This window comes from Coloeus monedula, assembly GCF_965178545.1.
Source record: "Coloeus monedula genome assembly, chromosome: 15".
Lineage (NCBI taxonomy): Eukaryota > Metazoa > Chordata > Aves > Passeriformes > Corvidae > Coloeus > Coloeus monedula.
The window spans coordinates 17,767,852-17,785,557 of record NC_138795.1 but is presented as its reverse complement, the minus strand read 5'-3'; the positions used below and the strand labels follow the sequence as shown (position 1 = coordinate 17,785,557).

At 50.5% G+C, this 17,706-nt stretch overlaps 1 protein-coding gene across 1 annotated transcript; it reads right to left on the bottom strand.

Annotated features, from left to right (window-relative positions):
• Positions 1-1,857: 1,857 nt before the first annotated feature.
• DNAJC18 (DnaJ heat shock protein family (Hsp40) member C18) lies at positions 1,858-16,514 on the bottom strand. Its single transcript, XM_082291662.1, has 7 exons — positions 16,403-16,514; positions 16,136-16,281; positions 14,591-14,776; positions 11,804-11,916; positions 9,933-10,042; positions 7,934-8,106; positions 1,858-4,435 (listed from the first exon to the last, which is right to left on the bottom strand). The coding sequence occupies exons 1-7, from the start codon at positions 16,438-16,440 to the stop codon at positions 4,311-4,313; spliced, it is 891 nt and encodes a 296-aa protein (XP_082147788.1). The 5' UTR covers positions 16,441-16,514; the 3' UTR covers positions 1,858-4,310.
• Positions 16,515-17,706: the final 1,192 nt, after the last annotated feature.

Below are 17,706 nucleotides of genomic sequence, written 5' to 3'. Positions count from 1 at the left end.
TGTCCCAGGGCCATCCACCTCCCGTGGCACCGACAGCGGGTGCCGGGAAGCGGATGGACAGCAGCCGGACAGCAGCCGGGTGTCCGGTGCTGCTCTCCTGCCACCCTCGCAGCCTCCGGTGGTGTTGTATCACTTGTCGCAGCTGCTGTCCCTGTGACCAGTGTAGCTTCAGCAGGACCTGGGTGTCAGATGCAGCAGCAGCAGCAAGGACTGTGCTGAGCACGAGTGTTGGAGTGAGGCAGGGGAAAGGCTGGGAGAGCTGGGAGTGCTCTCCTGGACAAGAGAAGGATCCAGGCAGAGCTCAGAGCCCCTTCCAGGGCCTAAAGGGGCTCCAGGAGAGCTGGAGAGGGATTGGGGACAAGGGATGGAGGGACAGGACACAGGGAATGGCTTCCCAGTGCCAGAGGGCAAGGCTGGATGGGATCTTGGGAAGGAATTGTTCCCTGGAAGGGTGGGCAGGCCCTGGATCCCTGGCAGTGTCCAAGGCCAGGCTGGACTTGCAGTAACCTAGGATAGTGGAAGGCGTCCCTGCCTGTGGCATGGGCTTTGGCGTTCTTTCCAACCCAAAGCAGTCTGTGATTCTGGGATCGCAGGGATGCCATGAACAACCCATCTCAGGGTGGTGTGGGAGCGCAGCAGAACTGGCCGGGCATTGCTGTCACTCTGCCCTGGCTGCAGCCCGGGACTGCCAACAGCCACCAAGCCAGGCCACGCTCCAGTACCTCCTCCTGCTCCTGGGGTTTGTCCCTCAGTGTGGAGGCCGTGGAGAGACCCCGGGGTCCTCCTGACAAACGAAATCCAACCAGCATCTCCAGCACCCAGAGCAGGCCGGGCTGTGCGTGGGAGCAGCCTGCAGGGCACAAACACGTTACAGAACAGAGGGTGGACCCCAGCTGAGCCAGACCTGCTAATTAAACACTCACTTATGTTTAAGCCAGCGTGGTACTGCCTGCAGCTCACCACTGCATTTGCTTATTAACCTGGATTTCATGCCAGCTCGGTGTGTGCTCACCTCAGTGCTGGCAAGCCTGGCACGGGCAGCGAGGAGGAGGATGAAGAGGAGGAAGGCTGCTGTTGGCTGTCGAAAGCAGGACGTGCCTCTCCCACGCTGGAGCTACTTTTTGCAACTCCGGAGGAGCAGGAAACACCGGCCCAGGTTGGCAGGGACTTTCAGAGCTGCCTCAGGGGTTCAGGAGGGATCTGGGCATCTGGGACATGGCAGCAGCCCCGCAGAGCTGAGGCACTGGGAGACCCCAGGTTGCTGTGTGACAGAGGGACCCGCCGGGGCGTCACAGGGCTGCCCTGCTCCCCTGGCAGCACCGCGCTGGTGCTGTGGCACAGGGGCGATGCCCGAGCGGGTGCCACGGCCCAGAGTGCGGGGCCGGGCTCGGACACGACGGGGCGGGAGAGGCCCGCGGCCACACGGCGCCGTGTGAGGGGCCAGCCCCGCTCCCAGCCCCCTCCTCTGCTCCCAGACTCCTGCCCTGCTCCCAGCCGCCTGTCCATTTTCCAGCCCCGCGCTCCGTTCCAAGCCCCGTTCCAAACCCCGTTCCCAGCCCGGTCCCGAGGTGTCCCCGCAAGCCGCCCCGCAGACCCCGCCCCACCGGGCAGGCGGGCCCCGCCCCACAGAGACCCCGCCCCGCAGAGCCCCTCCCTCTCCTCAGACTGAGGGGAGCGCTCAGCCCCTGATCCCGATCCCGGTCCCGGTCCCGGCCCCGATCCCCATCCCGGCCCGGGAGCGCCCGCGGCTGGCGGCAGCCCAAGGCCTCGGCCATGTTCCGCGCCCCGCGGCAAATGGCGGCCGCCGCCCCCTGCCAGCACCGCCGCTCCCTTCGGCCAGGCTCGGACCACCACGGACAGGCACAGCGATGTCACATCTTTAATTTAAAAATAAATAAATGTATATACACACACAAACCCATGTTCAAGCGCTCGGTGCACCCAGGAACACCCTTTCCTCCCGTCAGAGCCCCACAAAGAAGAACCGCAAGTACCCCTTGGAGAAGGACGGCGATGCATTCCCGCACCACGGGCTCCAGTGAGGATCCTGCTTTTCCCCGTGGAGCACCGTACAAACGCAACTCGTCCTGTTTGTCACCGCAGAGGTCCCAAGCCTCATGTCCTCCCTCACAGCTCACACCGGGACCAGCACCCTGACCCTCCCTGGTTAGAACAAAGAACACTTATTGCTTTTGGGCATGTTTTTACCTCCCTCCTGCGTTTCCTAGCTGATTGTGCTTCCCACAGGAGGTCTCCCACCTCCATCAAGTACTCAAGATCTTTGGATGAAAGGTACAATCTGGTTTCAGTGCAAAATGCTATGGAGGAGTTCAAGCTCCGTGCAGGACATTGTGAGTCCAGGAAGTCACTGGATTTGGTCTCCCTACCTGTATCCCTCTACAGTCACACAGGAATGACAGGGAAGATACCAACCCTGGAACCAAGTCCAAACACTTAAATAGATTTCTAATATATTCTACAAGCTATTTTATATATAAAAAGCAACATTATTTTCACTTTTTGTACACACTCGTGCTCAAAACTGGGAAATACCAGAATTAAGGCTGCCTGCTCTGCAAGCCAACTCGGAATGATCACCCATTCTTGCCCTTAAACTCTGGCACTAAGTATGTTCCACACCAAGCCCCTCAAAATGCCCTCTTCACCAGTGCTCCTCCTGCTCCAAGTGCCCAATAAATTCTACTCAACGTCCCCCCATGTTCCTACAAGATTTCCTACAATTGGGGCACAAATGTCAGCATAAAAATGCAACTTAGAGCGTCACTATGTTGTTTTTTTCCTTTTATGACACACCTCCACAGCACTGCTGCTGTACCTGGAATGTTCTCCTCCCTGGGACGGGAGCTGGGATGTTTAGGGCTTGTGTGCAGGAACACCAGGCCTCAAACCTCACATCCCAGGGCAGACCCCAGCAAAGCTTCTTTTCCTGTAGCTCCCAGCTTCCTTTCCTGCCAAACCTCCCAGGGTTTGTGGATGGGACAGGGACATGGAGGGGACACACTGTGGTACCAACATTCCCAGTTCCATCCAGCGGGACTCATACACCACTGCACCAGTGCCCAGCACAGGGACAGTCTGAGCTTTACAGGCAGGTTTAATCCTGGCATTTCCCAAGCTTTTGAGCATTTGCTCCCTAGGTTTCAGCCAAGGCCACCTGTGCATCCTGTGTGACTCCAGTTTCAGGAATGTGGCAACAGCAGAGCCTTGCTCATGTCTCACTGACTCACACTGCCAAGGTCAGAGGGGAGCAGTGCTGGTCTGTGAGCCCCCCAGCCCGGGCAGGTATTCCCTGGAAGAGCAGGTCATTCCATGCAGGGCACACACCAGACTGCCTCAGGGGGTTAATAGTGCTTAACTGGAGTAACACTGGTCTAACACTGGTCTGCTCCTCATGAGGACGACCCAGCCTCAGCCTGCCCTTCAAGGCCTGGCTGTGTAAAGGAAGATCAAGAAAAAACAGGACATTGCCACATGGATTTTTTTCTTTGCATTATCATGTCTACAGTGAAACATTCGTAGCTGCTCAACAGAGTAAAAATATGCTACATGAGAACTGTACCAGAAAAAGCAGGACCCTGGGAGAGCTGGGGAAGTGTGCAGATAAAAACCAGAATGGAGTAGCCAGCTTCAAAATATGCCACTGGAAACAGACAAGGGAATGAACACAGTTCTCCTTTCCCAACGGTCTGGCAGACACTGGAACTGGTGCAATTCCCAGACTCTCATCATCTGGTCGATGTTGGTGCCAGGATGGGCACAGCCCTCCCTTGGAGCAGCACGGGATATGATCCCTGGGGCAGTGGGAGAGCTGGGAATGTGCTCAGGGGCTCACCTCAGGCAGGGACCTGTCCCTCCTGCACTGCAACCACCCCCCAGCTCTGTGGCACAGCCCCGAGGGACAGCGGGAGTGACCCCAGCCCCGAGCGCGGCGCTGCCGGGGATCCAGGGAGCTGCAGGTCCAGAGGAAACACGGGAAGCCGAGAGGTGCCTGCTCTCCTGGGAAGCACACACAGCCTGGGGGGCGGACAAACGGCCCACGCAGACGGGTTCCGAGCTCAGAGCACGTCCTGGGGAATTCATTTACAAAGTGCCACTGGTCCTTGGAACCAAATCTAATGTACAGGATATACTACAGCAAACAGCTCGGGATGGCCCCTCTCTGCACTACCTGCAGAAGGACTCCAATGTCCAGACTCTTTACAACAGACTCCTTCCCTTTTCATATGAAGGAAAATAAAAACATAAGTTAAAAGAGCAATAAGTAAAACTATGGAACGTGCCCGTCCTGGTCAGCCCCCTTTGTGCATCCCAATCAGACTGGAGAGCTTCTCACAGTGCTCAAGTTTCAGGGACTCTGCTTTCTGTTTTAACCGCTCATCTCTGTAGAGCTTGGCCAAATTTGACAAATCAGACTCTGAAAGATGAAGAAAAAAAGATGTATCAGGATGAAGTCGTGAGCCTCCTTTAAAGAACTGTTTCTCAATGCTTTGTAATCCTTGCAGCACTTTTAATTTTGGTGGGTACTGAAGCCAGGGAGGTGAACAACTACCCAAGGGACTCGTCTGGAAGGCCTCCCTGCCCTTTCATTAACAATCTCAAAGGTACTTTGCATTTTGTTCCTCTTCTTCTCAAAAGCCACATAAAACTGAAATAATCCCATTGTTTAAATTATTTCCCCCCAGTAATTCAGAGAAGTTTCTTTTGCTGATTAGCTGAGGAAGTCTTAATATAGGTTTCTCCCTGAAGAATAATTTGGCTGCAGGATTAGATGCATCGAGGAGAACAGCAGTAATTTACTTCTGAAAAGGTCAACATCTCCATAAGCACAGGCTACCTGATGACACTCAATTTTTCAAAGAGCTTTTATACACCTTACAAGCCCCTCATTTTACAAAATTATTCAGAGTGGAAAGAACTTCAATAGATCCTTTCATGCCTTACGTCCTCTGTCCCTGTCCCACTGAAATTTAAAGCTATTTAACCTTCCTCCCACTCACCAAAAAGCTTCACAAACTGACAAGCAGGAACAGTTCATTTTAGAGCAGGAATCCATTTACAGGTTTATAACCAAAATGCCACTCAAGCAGTGCTGGGCACAGCCTTGTCAAGCCTCCAGCAAAAAACAGGCTCAGGTAATTGTCCCTGAGCCCAGAGTCCCTGGAGTTGTGCAGTGGAGAATCTCAGTTTACACTTATCCAATTGGGGAAAATTATTCCCTGCACTTTCAACAGCATTCATTCCATCACATTTGCTCCTTGTGGGTTTCAGTCTTTCACAGACTAGTTCCTTTGAAGCCTTTTCTTCAAGGAGGTTCTAAAATACTGAATTCCAACTATATTTACATTGGATATACAGAAGAAATTCTTCCCTGTGGGGTGGGCAGGCCCTGGCACAGGGTGCCCAGAGCAGCTGTGGCTGCCTCTGGATCCTGCAAGTGTCCAAGGCCAGGCTGGACAGGGCTTGGAGCAACCTGGGATAGTGGAAGGTGGGGGGTGGGATGGGATGAGCCTTAAGGTCCCTTCCAACCCAAACCATTCCATGGTTCTATGCTACTTATCCTGATTTGATTTTAAGCTGCCTCTTTGTGACCCTGAGCTCTTTGCAGCCTCACTTTACAACTGTGGCATCCCAGCTGAAACACCTCCTGTAAAAACCTGTGCTTTTTGATGTGCTTTTTGAACTTAACTGTGCCAAAGATTTCAGAAGATCCAAACCCACAGCACAGCCAACTTGCACAGACCGCTTTGCTGAGGAGTCTGGTGCAGCACTGTAAAACTGACTGGCCGAAAAAAGTACCAACCAATCCATTATTTTAAGGTTTTCCTTAAGGTTGTTGGACACCAGGTAACACTTTTCAAGTCATAAAATCAAGGACTTTAAAAACCAAACTGTTCCTGAACTACTCATCTCTGTCCATTTTGCTGGTGCTCAAGGGAGATGTGCCCTCAGTAAACACAACAAATGTACTATAAATAGACATTCAACTGTCAAAAAGCTCCTCACACCAAGTCCAACACTTCAGCAAGGATTAAGGGACCAACATTGTGCAGCAACAGCTGACTAAGAACGGCCTCAGCATCTGCAGAACTTTTCCCCAGCACTCTGTCCTGTATTCAGAGTTTATTTTTACAAACGTGACTGTCCTAAGGTCAGCCCAGTCTCAGCTATGGCCTGGATGGGAGGCACTCTGAAAATGGTTCCTTCTACTGACAGCGCTGTCCTCAGGCTCTGCTAACTGTGGCTGCTGTAAATGTATTTGCAGCTGGTGACTAACACAATCCCTAAGCTACAAAGCTCTGGAGGAGCACCGTTTGGCAGGCACTTGGCATTCCGGGCTGGATCATCTCCCCTCTCTGACTCGTGGGCTCTCTAAGACTCACAAACCCTTGTCCCCCTCTTTGGAGCTGGGCTCTCCTCAGCTCCAGGTCTCTGTGAAAGAGACAATGTGGTGACTTTCAGTTGCATGAGGTCAATTAAAGAGATTTTTCTGTAAGAAAGAAAGTCTCTCCCTGTAGCAAGCCTACATTTATGAGTAGTAACAGCCCCGTTATCCCTGGAGGCTGCTCCTGCCAGCTACACATACTCAAAGTTCCCAAGTCAAGCACACCAAAAACTTCAGGATTTTTATGGTCTTATATTACGGGTTCTTTTCCTTTTTAAATTCAGAGCCTACACCTTTTTATTTCTCTCGAAAAGCAGGATTGGTAACTTTTATGTAAAATAAGCCAAAACAAGCCTTCCCATCAAAAACCTGTAAAGAGTCTGGAATCAGCAACACTATTCCTGTAGGATTAAATGAGTCTTGTTTAGACAAACTGTGTTTCTACAATGATGCAATTGGTCAAGAAACTGAAAACAAGTGCAAAGGCACTTTTTAGCAGCATGCTGAGGACTGTTCTGCACAGAGCAATTTAAAACCCCCACCAGTGTGTGAAAGCAGCTTGTCTGCTGCTACTGAACATTCACACAGACACAACTTGTTCCAGCTTCCTTTACACACAGCACTGCTTGCTGTTGACTCATTTGAAGGTGATGAGTTCTTTAGGTCAATAAAATCAGTGAATAAAATCAGTCACAACACCCCAGCCTAAGCTACTCCTCGTAATTTGATTTCTGTTATCTTTTACCATTCTGCAAGCAGCAGGAATTTGCTGTCTCTTCAATGAACCAGATTAGTAGCAATTAAGAAGTAATAAAATATAGGCTTAACATGCTTTTATTTGTGCCACTGATCTACTCAGGGCTGAGTGAGAATAATGATTTTGAATGCTCACATCTGTGTTCTCCCTTTCTGCATTAAATTCTTGTGTCTGAAAGACGTGAAAATGGTGAAAAACATGATCTCCAACTCAGCTAAAGATAGAAAATGCAAATAACACCCAAAGCACGGAAACATGCTCTGAAAACTGATACCAGGAACACGGCCCACTGCAAGAGGGCCAAGAGCACCTGGACAAGCTCTGGACTCTCCTGGAGAAATTTTAAGGGAAAAGTTACAGAAACCTCTTGTGGAGCCAGTCAAAGCAAAACTGATTCTGCTCCAGCAAAGGAAACATGGACTAGTTGATGTCTCAAGATCTTTTTCAGCCTAGCAATCTGTCAGGGCTGAATAAATGTGGTGGGTTGTATGTTTAAAACATCACTAAGAGTTATTCAAGCATAAAACCTGAGCGGAAAAAAGTGTCTCAAATGGTGAAGTCTACTTTCCACTCGTCTCTCAGAATCACTTAAAATGTATTTTGACAGATCTCAAGAACAGAAAATTCAGTGTTAAGAGCAGATGTGAGACACCTTAAACCAGTGCAAGGCTGAGATGTTACAAGGATTGGAAACTGAGGCTAAAAACAGCAGAGCTTTGTGAAGCACATCCACCCCCCAGCTCTGAAACACACGTGGGACAGAAATAACTTACTCTGCTGTTTCTCCTTCCAGCAGCTGGTCTGAATATAGTCTATGTAATCTTTCTCAACTGTTTTCTCAAGCTCTTGAAGCTCTGCTCCTTGATAATTCTTTTCAAAGTTTTTATCAACATAGTAAGGCACCTGCAAGTTCTCTGTTTCTCTGCTGACAACGTGGCCTATGGACCTGTGGGAACAGCAGGGAGAATTCAGATGTTTCAGCAGTTCAGACCTCAAGAAATCAAGAGCTGTTTCTCCATATTAGCATTTCCAGAGGATGATATTTACAGCAATGTTTGTACAGTCCATTTCTGCAGGATTATGGCTCCCTCAACCATCCAGTCAGGAAATTACAAGTCTCAGGGACAGCAAGCTGTGCAGTACAAACAGAATCCATCCTCCTGCTAAAACCACAGGAGAAAATCCCAGATGGAGAGGTATCAACACAATTCCTTCCAAATACTGTGTTCGTTCCCAACAGTTCAGTCAAGACCCTTCTAAAATACAAGAGCAAATTTTATCTATGAACTCTGCAAACACTTTATTCTGTTTGCTGGTGATTTCTGGCAAGCTCGGTCCAGAAACCCATGGGGACTGATAACAAAGGTAGAGATTATAAAAACTTAGGGCACAATGCAATTGGATCTGGATTTTTCCATTGTTTTGGATCCTTTAGTAGCAATAAAACTTAGCAGGGGAGATTCTAGTTACACTTTTCTTCAGGGTTTTATAATCATCAGTAAGCACAGTGAGGCATGGAAGAGCCTGGAAAATACCCTGTAGGAAGAATCAGCCTCTCTGACACAGTCACTGGATTAAACCATGCTCCTGGAGTGAATTTCCTTATTTGAGCAAAGATACCCAGGCCTTTGCTCAAATCACTGCCACAGAGAGAGGCAGACAGCCAAAACACAAAGGTTACACTCTACTCAAAGGAATCCCGTTTGCCCCTTTTTCCTGGACTCCTCTTTTCTTTCTCTTTCCCTGTGTCTCAGAGGTGTACCCAATTTCTTTTAGTTTTTAGGCTGTTCAGTTGTTTTAAGCCTAACTCTGAACCAGGCTCAGGCCTGACTATCTCACATCACCAGGAGAAGGGGAGGTAGAGAAGAAAAGCAGCTCAGCTGCTGTGGGGGTAGTGTGGGAGGTTTCACATGGGACTGGCAGATAGCAAAAACACTCCCTGGAAAAAAAAAAACCACCCTAAAAACATCCACCCTCCTGTTCTTTTCTGAGGGCCTCACTCTGACATCGTGTGGTAAAATGGTGAGGGGTGTTGGGCTGCTCTGACAGAGGAGGGGAGGGGAAGGCTGGACCTGAGCAGTTTGACTCCTAGAAGGGAGCAAGGGGAGTGTTTGGAGCACTCTGCTGGTTGTCCCAGACCTGCCAATTCCACTCCTCTCTCAGTGAGGGCCAGCCCAGGTCCAGATGTGACCTCCAGCACCAGATGTGACAGGAGCATGTGGGTTTTCCCCTGCCCCACAAGCTGCCAGAGCAGCAGCTCTGGTGGGGTCCTTCTGCTCCCAGAGCCCACCAGCCCCCCAGGGCCCTGCTTTGCTACAGAGGTTAAACCAGGGCATCAAGGCTTTAACAATTTGTGGAGCTTCCAGTAGAATTCATGCTCCAGAGAAGGTTTGGATTTATACTGCAAACCACAGGCTTCTTTTTTTTGTTGCTTTCCAGAGGAACCTCAGGGGTGGTCCACAGATTCTGGGGGCTGGGCAGATCAGAGGCTGATCTACACCCACGTTCCCCATCCTGTATCACTGTGCAAAGCCATTTCACACCAGCTGAGGAAGGTTTCTGACCCTCTTTGTGCACTAAACCTCCCCACAGGCAATCCCACAGTGCTCAGAACTCACCAGTGCAGGCTGTTGGTATTTCCTTATTTACAAACTGATAACATTTTCTACAAAGAGCAAAACATTAACATGCATTTTGCTATCCAACCCAACTTCCATCTGCCTTCATACTGCAAACAGCAAGAGCAGAAAAATGTGGTTTTAAAGGACTTACGATTTGTAGAATAAGCTGTAGGGTGGGTTGGTGGCCATCAGCTGGGTTATAACTGACACAATTATGATGATGAAAACTGGCATCAACTGGATAAATGCAGAGTATGAATTCTGAAAAGTACAAGGATTAGCAGTCAAGAAAATACAGAGATGGAAAAAGGCATCTGTTCACAGAAGCCAGGCTATCAATCACAGATCAACAATTTGTTACATGGAAACTTAGAAGAAAAAAGAGAAAGGACTTTGGAATTTTGAGAGGGATGACACTGTAATTTCTAAATAACCTTTATTAATAATATCAGAACACTCTTGAACACCATTTCCTTTCCACTATCTTTTCCTCTGCCCCTTCCCTCACAGTGCCTACAGCACTGTTGTACCTGCCAATGTCGAATCCAGCCTGCAATTCCTGTGTGCCTACGGCGTTCCTGCACCCTCTGAATTTGCTCTCCATTGTAGATCTCAGCCTCCGCTCCAGCACTGCATTTAATGGTTGAGCAGTAAAGGGTTAACAGCTCACATGCAGTGTAACTTCAGACAGGATGCAAGCACTGGGGCTTTTGTTTGGATTAATTTAGCAGAACAAAAGACTGGAAGCATTATCAAAGAGAAAACACTGATCTTTCCTTCTGCTCTTCCATTTCTTTCTAAACTGGCTTTTAAAATGCCTTCTCTCATGCAGAGGGAAATATCACATGCAGCTATTTAGACACTGCCCTCTACCCTGGGATAGCAACAAGGATTCCTGATGCAGTAGTAGGTGGGATTCACAGAATCAAAGAATTACTGAGGTTGGAAGAGCTCTCCCAGCCCGTCGAGTCCAAGCTGTACCTGGTCCCCACCTTGTCCCCAGCCCAGAGCACCGAGTGCCACCTCCAGCCCTTCCTTGGACACCTCCAGGGATGGGCACTCCAAACCTCCCTGGGCAGCCCCTGCCAAGGCCTGAGCACCCTTTCCATGGGGAAATTCCTGCTGCTGTCCACCCTGAGCCTGCCCTGGCCCAGCCTGAGGCCGTTCCCTCTCCTCCTGTCCCTGTTCCCTGGGAGCAGAACCCGACCCCCCCGGCTGCCCCCTCCTGTCAGGGACTTGTGCAGAGCCACAAGGTCCCCCCTGAGCCTCCTTTGCTCCAGCCTGAGCCCCTTTCCAGCTCCCTCAGCCGCTCCTGGGGCTCCAGCCCCTTCCCAGCTCCCTTCCCTGCCCTGGACACGCTCCAGCCCCTCAGGGTCTTTTCTGCAGTGAGGGGCTGGATTCACTTCCCCCAGCTGAGCTGTCTGTCAGCTGTACCAGATTTTTTTTCTGAGCCTGAGACTCACAAGGAAAAACTCATCTTCCTTGGAGAATGATCCCTGGCGGTTAACAGACTGTCTCCAGAGGAAGATTTTGCCAAAGCAGGTGGCAGGTGTGTATGTGCACTGACAACAAAGGACACCTTGTGTCTCATCTGGAGGTCTCAGTTGGCAGAAATGTATCCCACATCCATCCTGTCCCCAGCTGGAAGAAGCCTGTGCAGCCCCTGGGTGCTAAAATACACCTTGAGCACAAGCCAGTACTTCCATATCTGTTACCAGTCCTCATTTGGACTAATTGTTGTTGGATTACCAAGCATTGGAGCTTGCAAAAAGCAAGCAGCAGCAAAACCCTCCATGACAGAAACTGGAGGGCCTGTAATCCTATAAACACAATGCATCTCTACAGCAGTGATTAATAACAGCCAATCTCAGGACAAAGGAAATATCCACTGTGGCTGCAGCCTTTGAGGATAAACACTGAGCACTCAAGCATGGGAAGGTTTGTCCTGGCTTTGGAAGAGGATCCCTCACCCTGCTGAGATATTTAAATATTTAAGCTGTGGAGATCCTTCCTGCTGGCTACCTGTGGCCTGTGCTCTTCCTCCTCTGGCTCCTGTGTCCACGCCCTCTCAGCCCGGTGCCTCCGTGGGTAATAGTGAGCATCTCTGGTTACATTGGAGAACATGTGGATATTCCCTGGAAAAGAAACCAGGACAGACCTGTGTTTCACCCAGCTGCTGGAACTCACCAGGATTCCTCAGTTTCTATTTAATTATCCAGGTTTATTCTCCACAGCCTGAATTGCAGCTGGGAGGTCTGAGACTAGAAAGCACAAACCACATCAGAATTAAACACCACCACAATGTTATTCCAAAAAGCCTACCAGAGAAATTGTACTGTGCTCCAATCCATCTTAATTTAAATCAAGCTGCAGAAACATGTTCTGATTTTTATGATTGTATCTCATATTTTAATGCTGTTCTTGTCACACTCACTTGCAAGGCTGTGGCAGGAAAATGAATTTGCTTCACCAGGCTTGGGCTATGAATTATGGTCTCCCATAATTACTGAATGTGGTCTTCTACCCTCATTTCTAATTCCTCTGCCTTCAAGCCATTAATAATTTCACTTAATTATTTTATAATAAGGAAAGAGATTTTTAAAAGAGCAAAAAAGGAGAACAATTCAGGATTTTCTTTCTTGCACATGGAATGCGGTTGATTTATTTAAAAAAAATCTACAATGAGGGAAGAATTGCATTTGCTGCTTCAATTTGAAGCTCAGGATCTGATTTTATCACCATATGAATATCTTAATAATAGCTGTGCTCTCCTCTTTCGAAATTCAGAATGTCTTTTGTGTTAGAGAATTGAAATCTGTGGCTTATCATCACAACAGAAATGCAAAACTATTTTTAAGCCCTGGGAAAGATGTCACATTATTTTATACTCTTATCCTGTCCTTTTTTGAGTTTCCCAAAGAATCTGCAAGAAACCTGGGCAAAGGTGACCTCTGCTATTGTGTCAAAACCCCTGTTCCACTGCTTGTTCGAAGATTTTCCAAGCTCTAGGCATGTGTGCAGTCAGAGCTCCAACAGCGAGCCAAGCCAAGCCAGGCTGGCTCCAAGGAGGAAAGTTTCTTTTGGGAAAAAAGAAAATTAATTTCTATCCCTCAACATTGCTCAGACAGGATTTTATCAAGCTGTGAAGAGAAGCAGCCAGCGTGGGAAAAGAAGAATGGCTTTTATAGGGGTGCCTAAAAAAAAAAGGTTTTCCCAAATTTTAAGTTTCTCCAAGAATTTCAGCCAGCAGTTTCTTTTGTTCCATGGGCATTTTTTTTTTATGAGAACTTGTAGCCTCTCCTCCTTACAACGGCAACACTCTGCCACGTGGAGTCTCCTTTGAGTTTAATCACATTTAACATTTTAAATTTAACTATTTTTCCATTGAATATCCATAGAAGAAAACTGCTCCATAAAAACAAAGCCATTAACCTGCCCTCAAAAGCCCAGTGAGGAAACTCTTGTTTACTACCAACACCCACTGCGACAAAATTGCATTTTTATTTTCTTACTCTTTGCTGCTTTCCCAAAAATTCCCGTTTTCTCCCTGTTAAACCTGCCATGCCCAGTACCCAAACTCCTCCCAGAGTTCCTCAATCTCCTGTCCTCAACTCCAAGCACCCTGTTCCCCACAGGCCCATTCCATGAGGGTAATGTCCCACAAAAGGCACATCCAGGTGCAATTCCTTGCACAGTCAGAAATGGAAAACGTGCAGACTCCAGCTGGAATTACACCATGCTGGGGTTGGCTCACTTTGCATATCCACTGGTGCAAGCCTGGGAGCAATCTGAGGTCCCCTTAGCTGCAAGATGCACCACTCACAGCAAGGTTTAGTAATTAACTACTTGTTTCTGTGTCTTCAGGCTGTAGTAACTGGTGTGCACCTCACTTCTCGTGACAGCTTGGAGGTGGAAAGTTCCCAGGAGTGCTAAAGCAATTCTTTCATTGCTGCCAGAAGGCCTTTGAAGTCCTCACACCTTTCAGATTTCCTTTTAATCCACTGATCCTGCAGGATCTATTTCTCCTGCAAATCCAAATGCCAAGGCTGGACTGAGACATGCACGGAGCTACTACAGGTACAGCTCCACTGCTGTGTCACTGGATCCTGCACATCCACTGGATCCTGGATCCTCTCCTGGCAGGCAGCACTTGCTGAGCTCCCAGGCTGTAATTTCATTACAGCACAGGCTGCTGCGAGGCACAGCAGCTCCTGTTTCCCTGAGATCACAGCTCCAGGAGCTGGGCCGTGCTGGCCTGGAATGCTGTCAGGTGCCTCAAGTACAACCCAATCAAGGAATTGTTCATGTTGAAAAAGACCTCTGAGATCACTGAGTTCAACCATCACCAAAGACACCTCTGATCCCTTCTCATTCACACCCTATTTCAGCTCCCATACCACTGCTGGCTTCAGATGATGGAGGGAATAAAAGAAAGGCAGAAATCAAATGTGAAAAGGTTTCTGCTCTTTTCAGACGTATGATCAACTCCCTGAGCAGTCCCAAGGGAAAGTGACCTTCCTCATGATTTATAGAATCACAGAATATGCTGAGTTGGAAGGGACCCCCAAGGATCATCCAACCTCTGGCCCTGCACAGACACCCCAACAACCCCACCCTGTGCACCCCTGGCAGCTCTGGCAGCCTCGGGGCCGGGACCATTCCCTGGGGAGCCTGGGCAGTGCCCGGCACCCTCTGGGGAAAGAAACTTCTCCCAGAATCCAGCCTGAGCCGGCCCTGACACAGCTCCAGCTGCTCCCTCGGGGTTAGTCAGTCCACAGCCCTTCAAAATCCCTGCAGACAGGTACTGACCTGTAGGGAAATGCCCACCAAAAAACACATTGAATATTTCTTCTGGTGTGATGTCTGCTTCGAATTCTGTGTAGTAATTGTAGTGCCTGGCCTGGCCAGTGCTGACGTGCTCGTGGTCACTCCCAAGTTCATCGTAGCGGAGTCGTTTCTCAGGGTTGCTCAGAACTGCAAAAGCATTGCCTATTGCTGGAGAGGGAATTAAAACCAGTGTTACATTTCCAGTGCTACATGTCCCACTTTTCTAAGTGGAGTAGCAAAAAATCCCCAAACAAGCCTAGGAAATTTGTGCTTGACCAAAGACTGAGTTACTTTTGTAACAGCAAGATGTGTAACAGGTCTGGCACTACCTGTGATGGAAACCACTTCCTGCTGTCACTGATGCCAGGAGAAAGAAAAAAGTGTTCAAGTATATGGAGAGACTTGAAATATTTGTAAAACTGATGTGAGAGTTCACTTCAGCCAAGAAACTGGGTGAGAATGGAACATTTTATCAGCTCAAACCAAATGCAAGTTTGGTCCGAGTGCACCTCCATATACCACATACAATTAACACAGAGTTAATAACTGCAGGGACAAATTAAAATGCAGAGGGCTATCCCAAGTTTTTCCTGCTGGCAGAGATGCTCCTGAAGCTGTGTGGCACACCTATTTCACACCTCACATCCAACCACTCAGAAGTGTTTGTTTGGCTCATCTTCTTCTTTGGTCTCTGACAGAACAAGTTCATAGAGAAATACAACCCAAACACAAAGAAAGAAAGAACATCCCTTCAGGAGCTCCTTGTTTTAACAGACTGTGAATGATCACTTGTTTTCCTCGTGCTGCGCTGCATGGAAAGGGAAAATATGTATGAGTTTACGCTGCAACATAACTGAGAACTCTGGACACAGCATATTGGATTAAATTTCATATTCCCATACATATACATATAAATAAAAATTTATTCATCACAAGGAGCAGTTATTGATGACAAACATCCCACACTCCTGCATGGGCAGTGTCAGTTCCAAGTTCTGAACCTTCTGCAGTATCATGGAATCCCAGAATGGTTTGGATTGGAAGGAACCCTACAGATCATCCCATCCCACCCCCTGCCATGGGCAGGGACACCTCCCACTGTCCCAGGCTGCTCCAAGCCCCAATGTCCAGCCTGGCCTTGGGCACTGCCAGGGATGCAGGGGCAGCCCCAGCTGCTCTGGGCCCCCTGTGCCAGGGCCTCAGCACCCTCACAGGGAAGAATTTCTTCCTAATATCCCATCAAACCCTGCCCTCTGGCAGTGTAGGAGCCATTCCCCCTTGTCCTGTCCCTCCAGGCCCTTGTCAAGTTCCTCAAAAGCATATGGGACTGCGACCTGGGATACATTTCCCATCGTTTCTAAGGGAGACGTGTATTTTGCAGACGGAAATGCAAGCCCTGCCGAGCCGCAGCGGGGTTCTGTGAGGACGCTGCTGTGTGTGCAGCCCCTCCCGGCTCCGTGGGCCGGCGGGCGCCTCTGCACCGGCGCTCCGGGTGCGGCCCCTCACGGTGCCCCCGGGCCCGCTCACCTTTGAAGGCCTCGGTGGCTCCGGGTGCGCGGTTCTTGTCGGGGTGGAACTTGAGGGCCAGCCTGCGGTACGCCCGCTTCAGCTCCTCCTCGCCGGCGTCCCGGCTCACCCCCAGGATCTCGTAGTAATCCCGGCACCGCTTGATCCTGAGGGCGCACACGGGGTTATCCCGGGGCTCCCCGGCCCCGCTCCCCGCCTTTCCCCAGGCCCTCCGGCCCCGCTGCCCGCCGCCCCCCGTGCTCCCGCGGGCCCCCCGTCGCCGCTCACCGCCGCACCCCGTCCAGCTGCTCGGCCGTGTAGGTCATGTCGGCCCGCGGCCGCCGCCGCCCCTCGCTCACCGCCCGCCACCCCGCGCCGCCATCTTGTGCGCGGGCGCTGCTGGGAGCGGGCCCGGCGGGGCTGGCGGGGGCGTGACGTCATTGCGAGGGGAGGTGACGTCATGAGCGGTTCTGAGGGCAGCGGGAGGTGGGAGGTCATGGAATCACGGAATGTCGTGGAATTGTGGAATGTCATGGAATTGTGGAATGTCCCGGGCAGGAAGGGATCCACCAGGATCATCCCTCCAGCTCCTGGCCCTGCACAGACACCCCAGCAACCCCACCCTGTGCACCCCTGGCAGCTCTGGCAGCCTCGGGGCCGTGCCCATTCCCTGGGGAGCCTGGGCAGTGCCCGGCACCCTCTGGGGCAGAACCTTTCCCTGCTCTCCAGCCTGAGCCTGCCCTGGCCCAGCTCCAGCCGCTCCCTGGGTGCTGTCCCTGGCCCAGGAGCAGAGCTCGGAGCTGTCCCTGCGCTGCCCTGGGCAGGAGCTGCAGCCCCGGGGAGCTCTGCCCTCAGCTCCTCTGCTGCAGCTGCACCAGCCCAGTGCCCTCAGCCGCTCCTCGGGTGGCCCCTCCTGACCCTTCCCCAGCCCCGGCTCCCTCCTTTGGACACTCTCCAACAGCTTTAGATCCCATCAGGAAAGGCCTCGGGGGTGCTGGTGACAGCAGCTGAACAGGAGCCCAAGGTGGGCACGAGGCCACTGGCCCCTGGGCTGTCCCATCCCTGGGGTGGCAGCAGGATCAGGGCAGTGCCCGTCCCCGTGCTGGCATTGCTGGGGGACCTCGAGGGCTGTGTCCAGTTCGGAGCCCTCACTGCAAGACATTTCCCAGTTGCTTTCATCATTGCTGTTGCTGGTTTCCCCTCATCTCACCTCCCACTGTCCCAGGCTGCTCCAAGCCCCAATGTCCAGCCTGGCCTTGGACACTGCCAGGGATCCAGGGGCAGCCCCAGCTGCTCTGGGCACCCTGTGCCAGGGCCTGCCCACCCTCATTGCAAGACCCTCAAGGGCCTGTGGGAAGGAGGTCAAAGGAAGGAAAACGAAAGCAGCAGTGAGATCCTATAGGATCTCAAAGATCCAGGGAGATTTGTTATAACTTTGCATTCACTAAAAATCTACTTGTAGTGCTCCGTGTGTGGAGTTACAGGTCTCTGGGAACTGGAGCTGTTTGGGTTTGTCTAATTGCAAATCACCTGGGATTTTGTGTTAAGCAAATTCACCAGTCTGATGGAGCCTGGGTGAGTGACAATGTTTT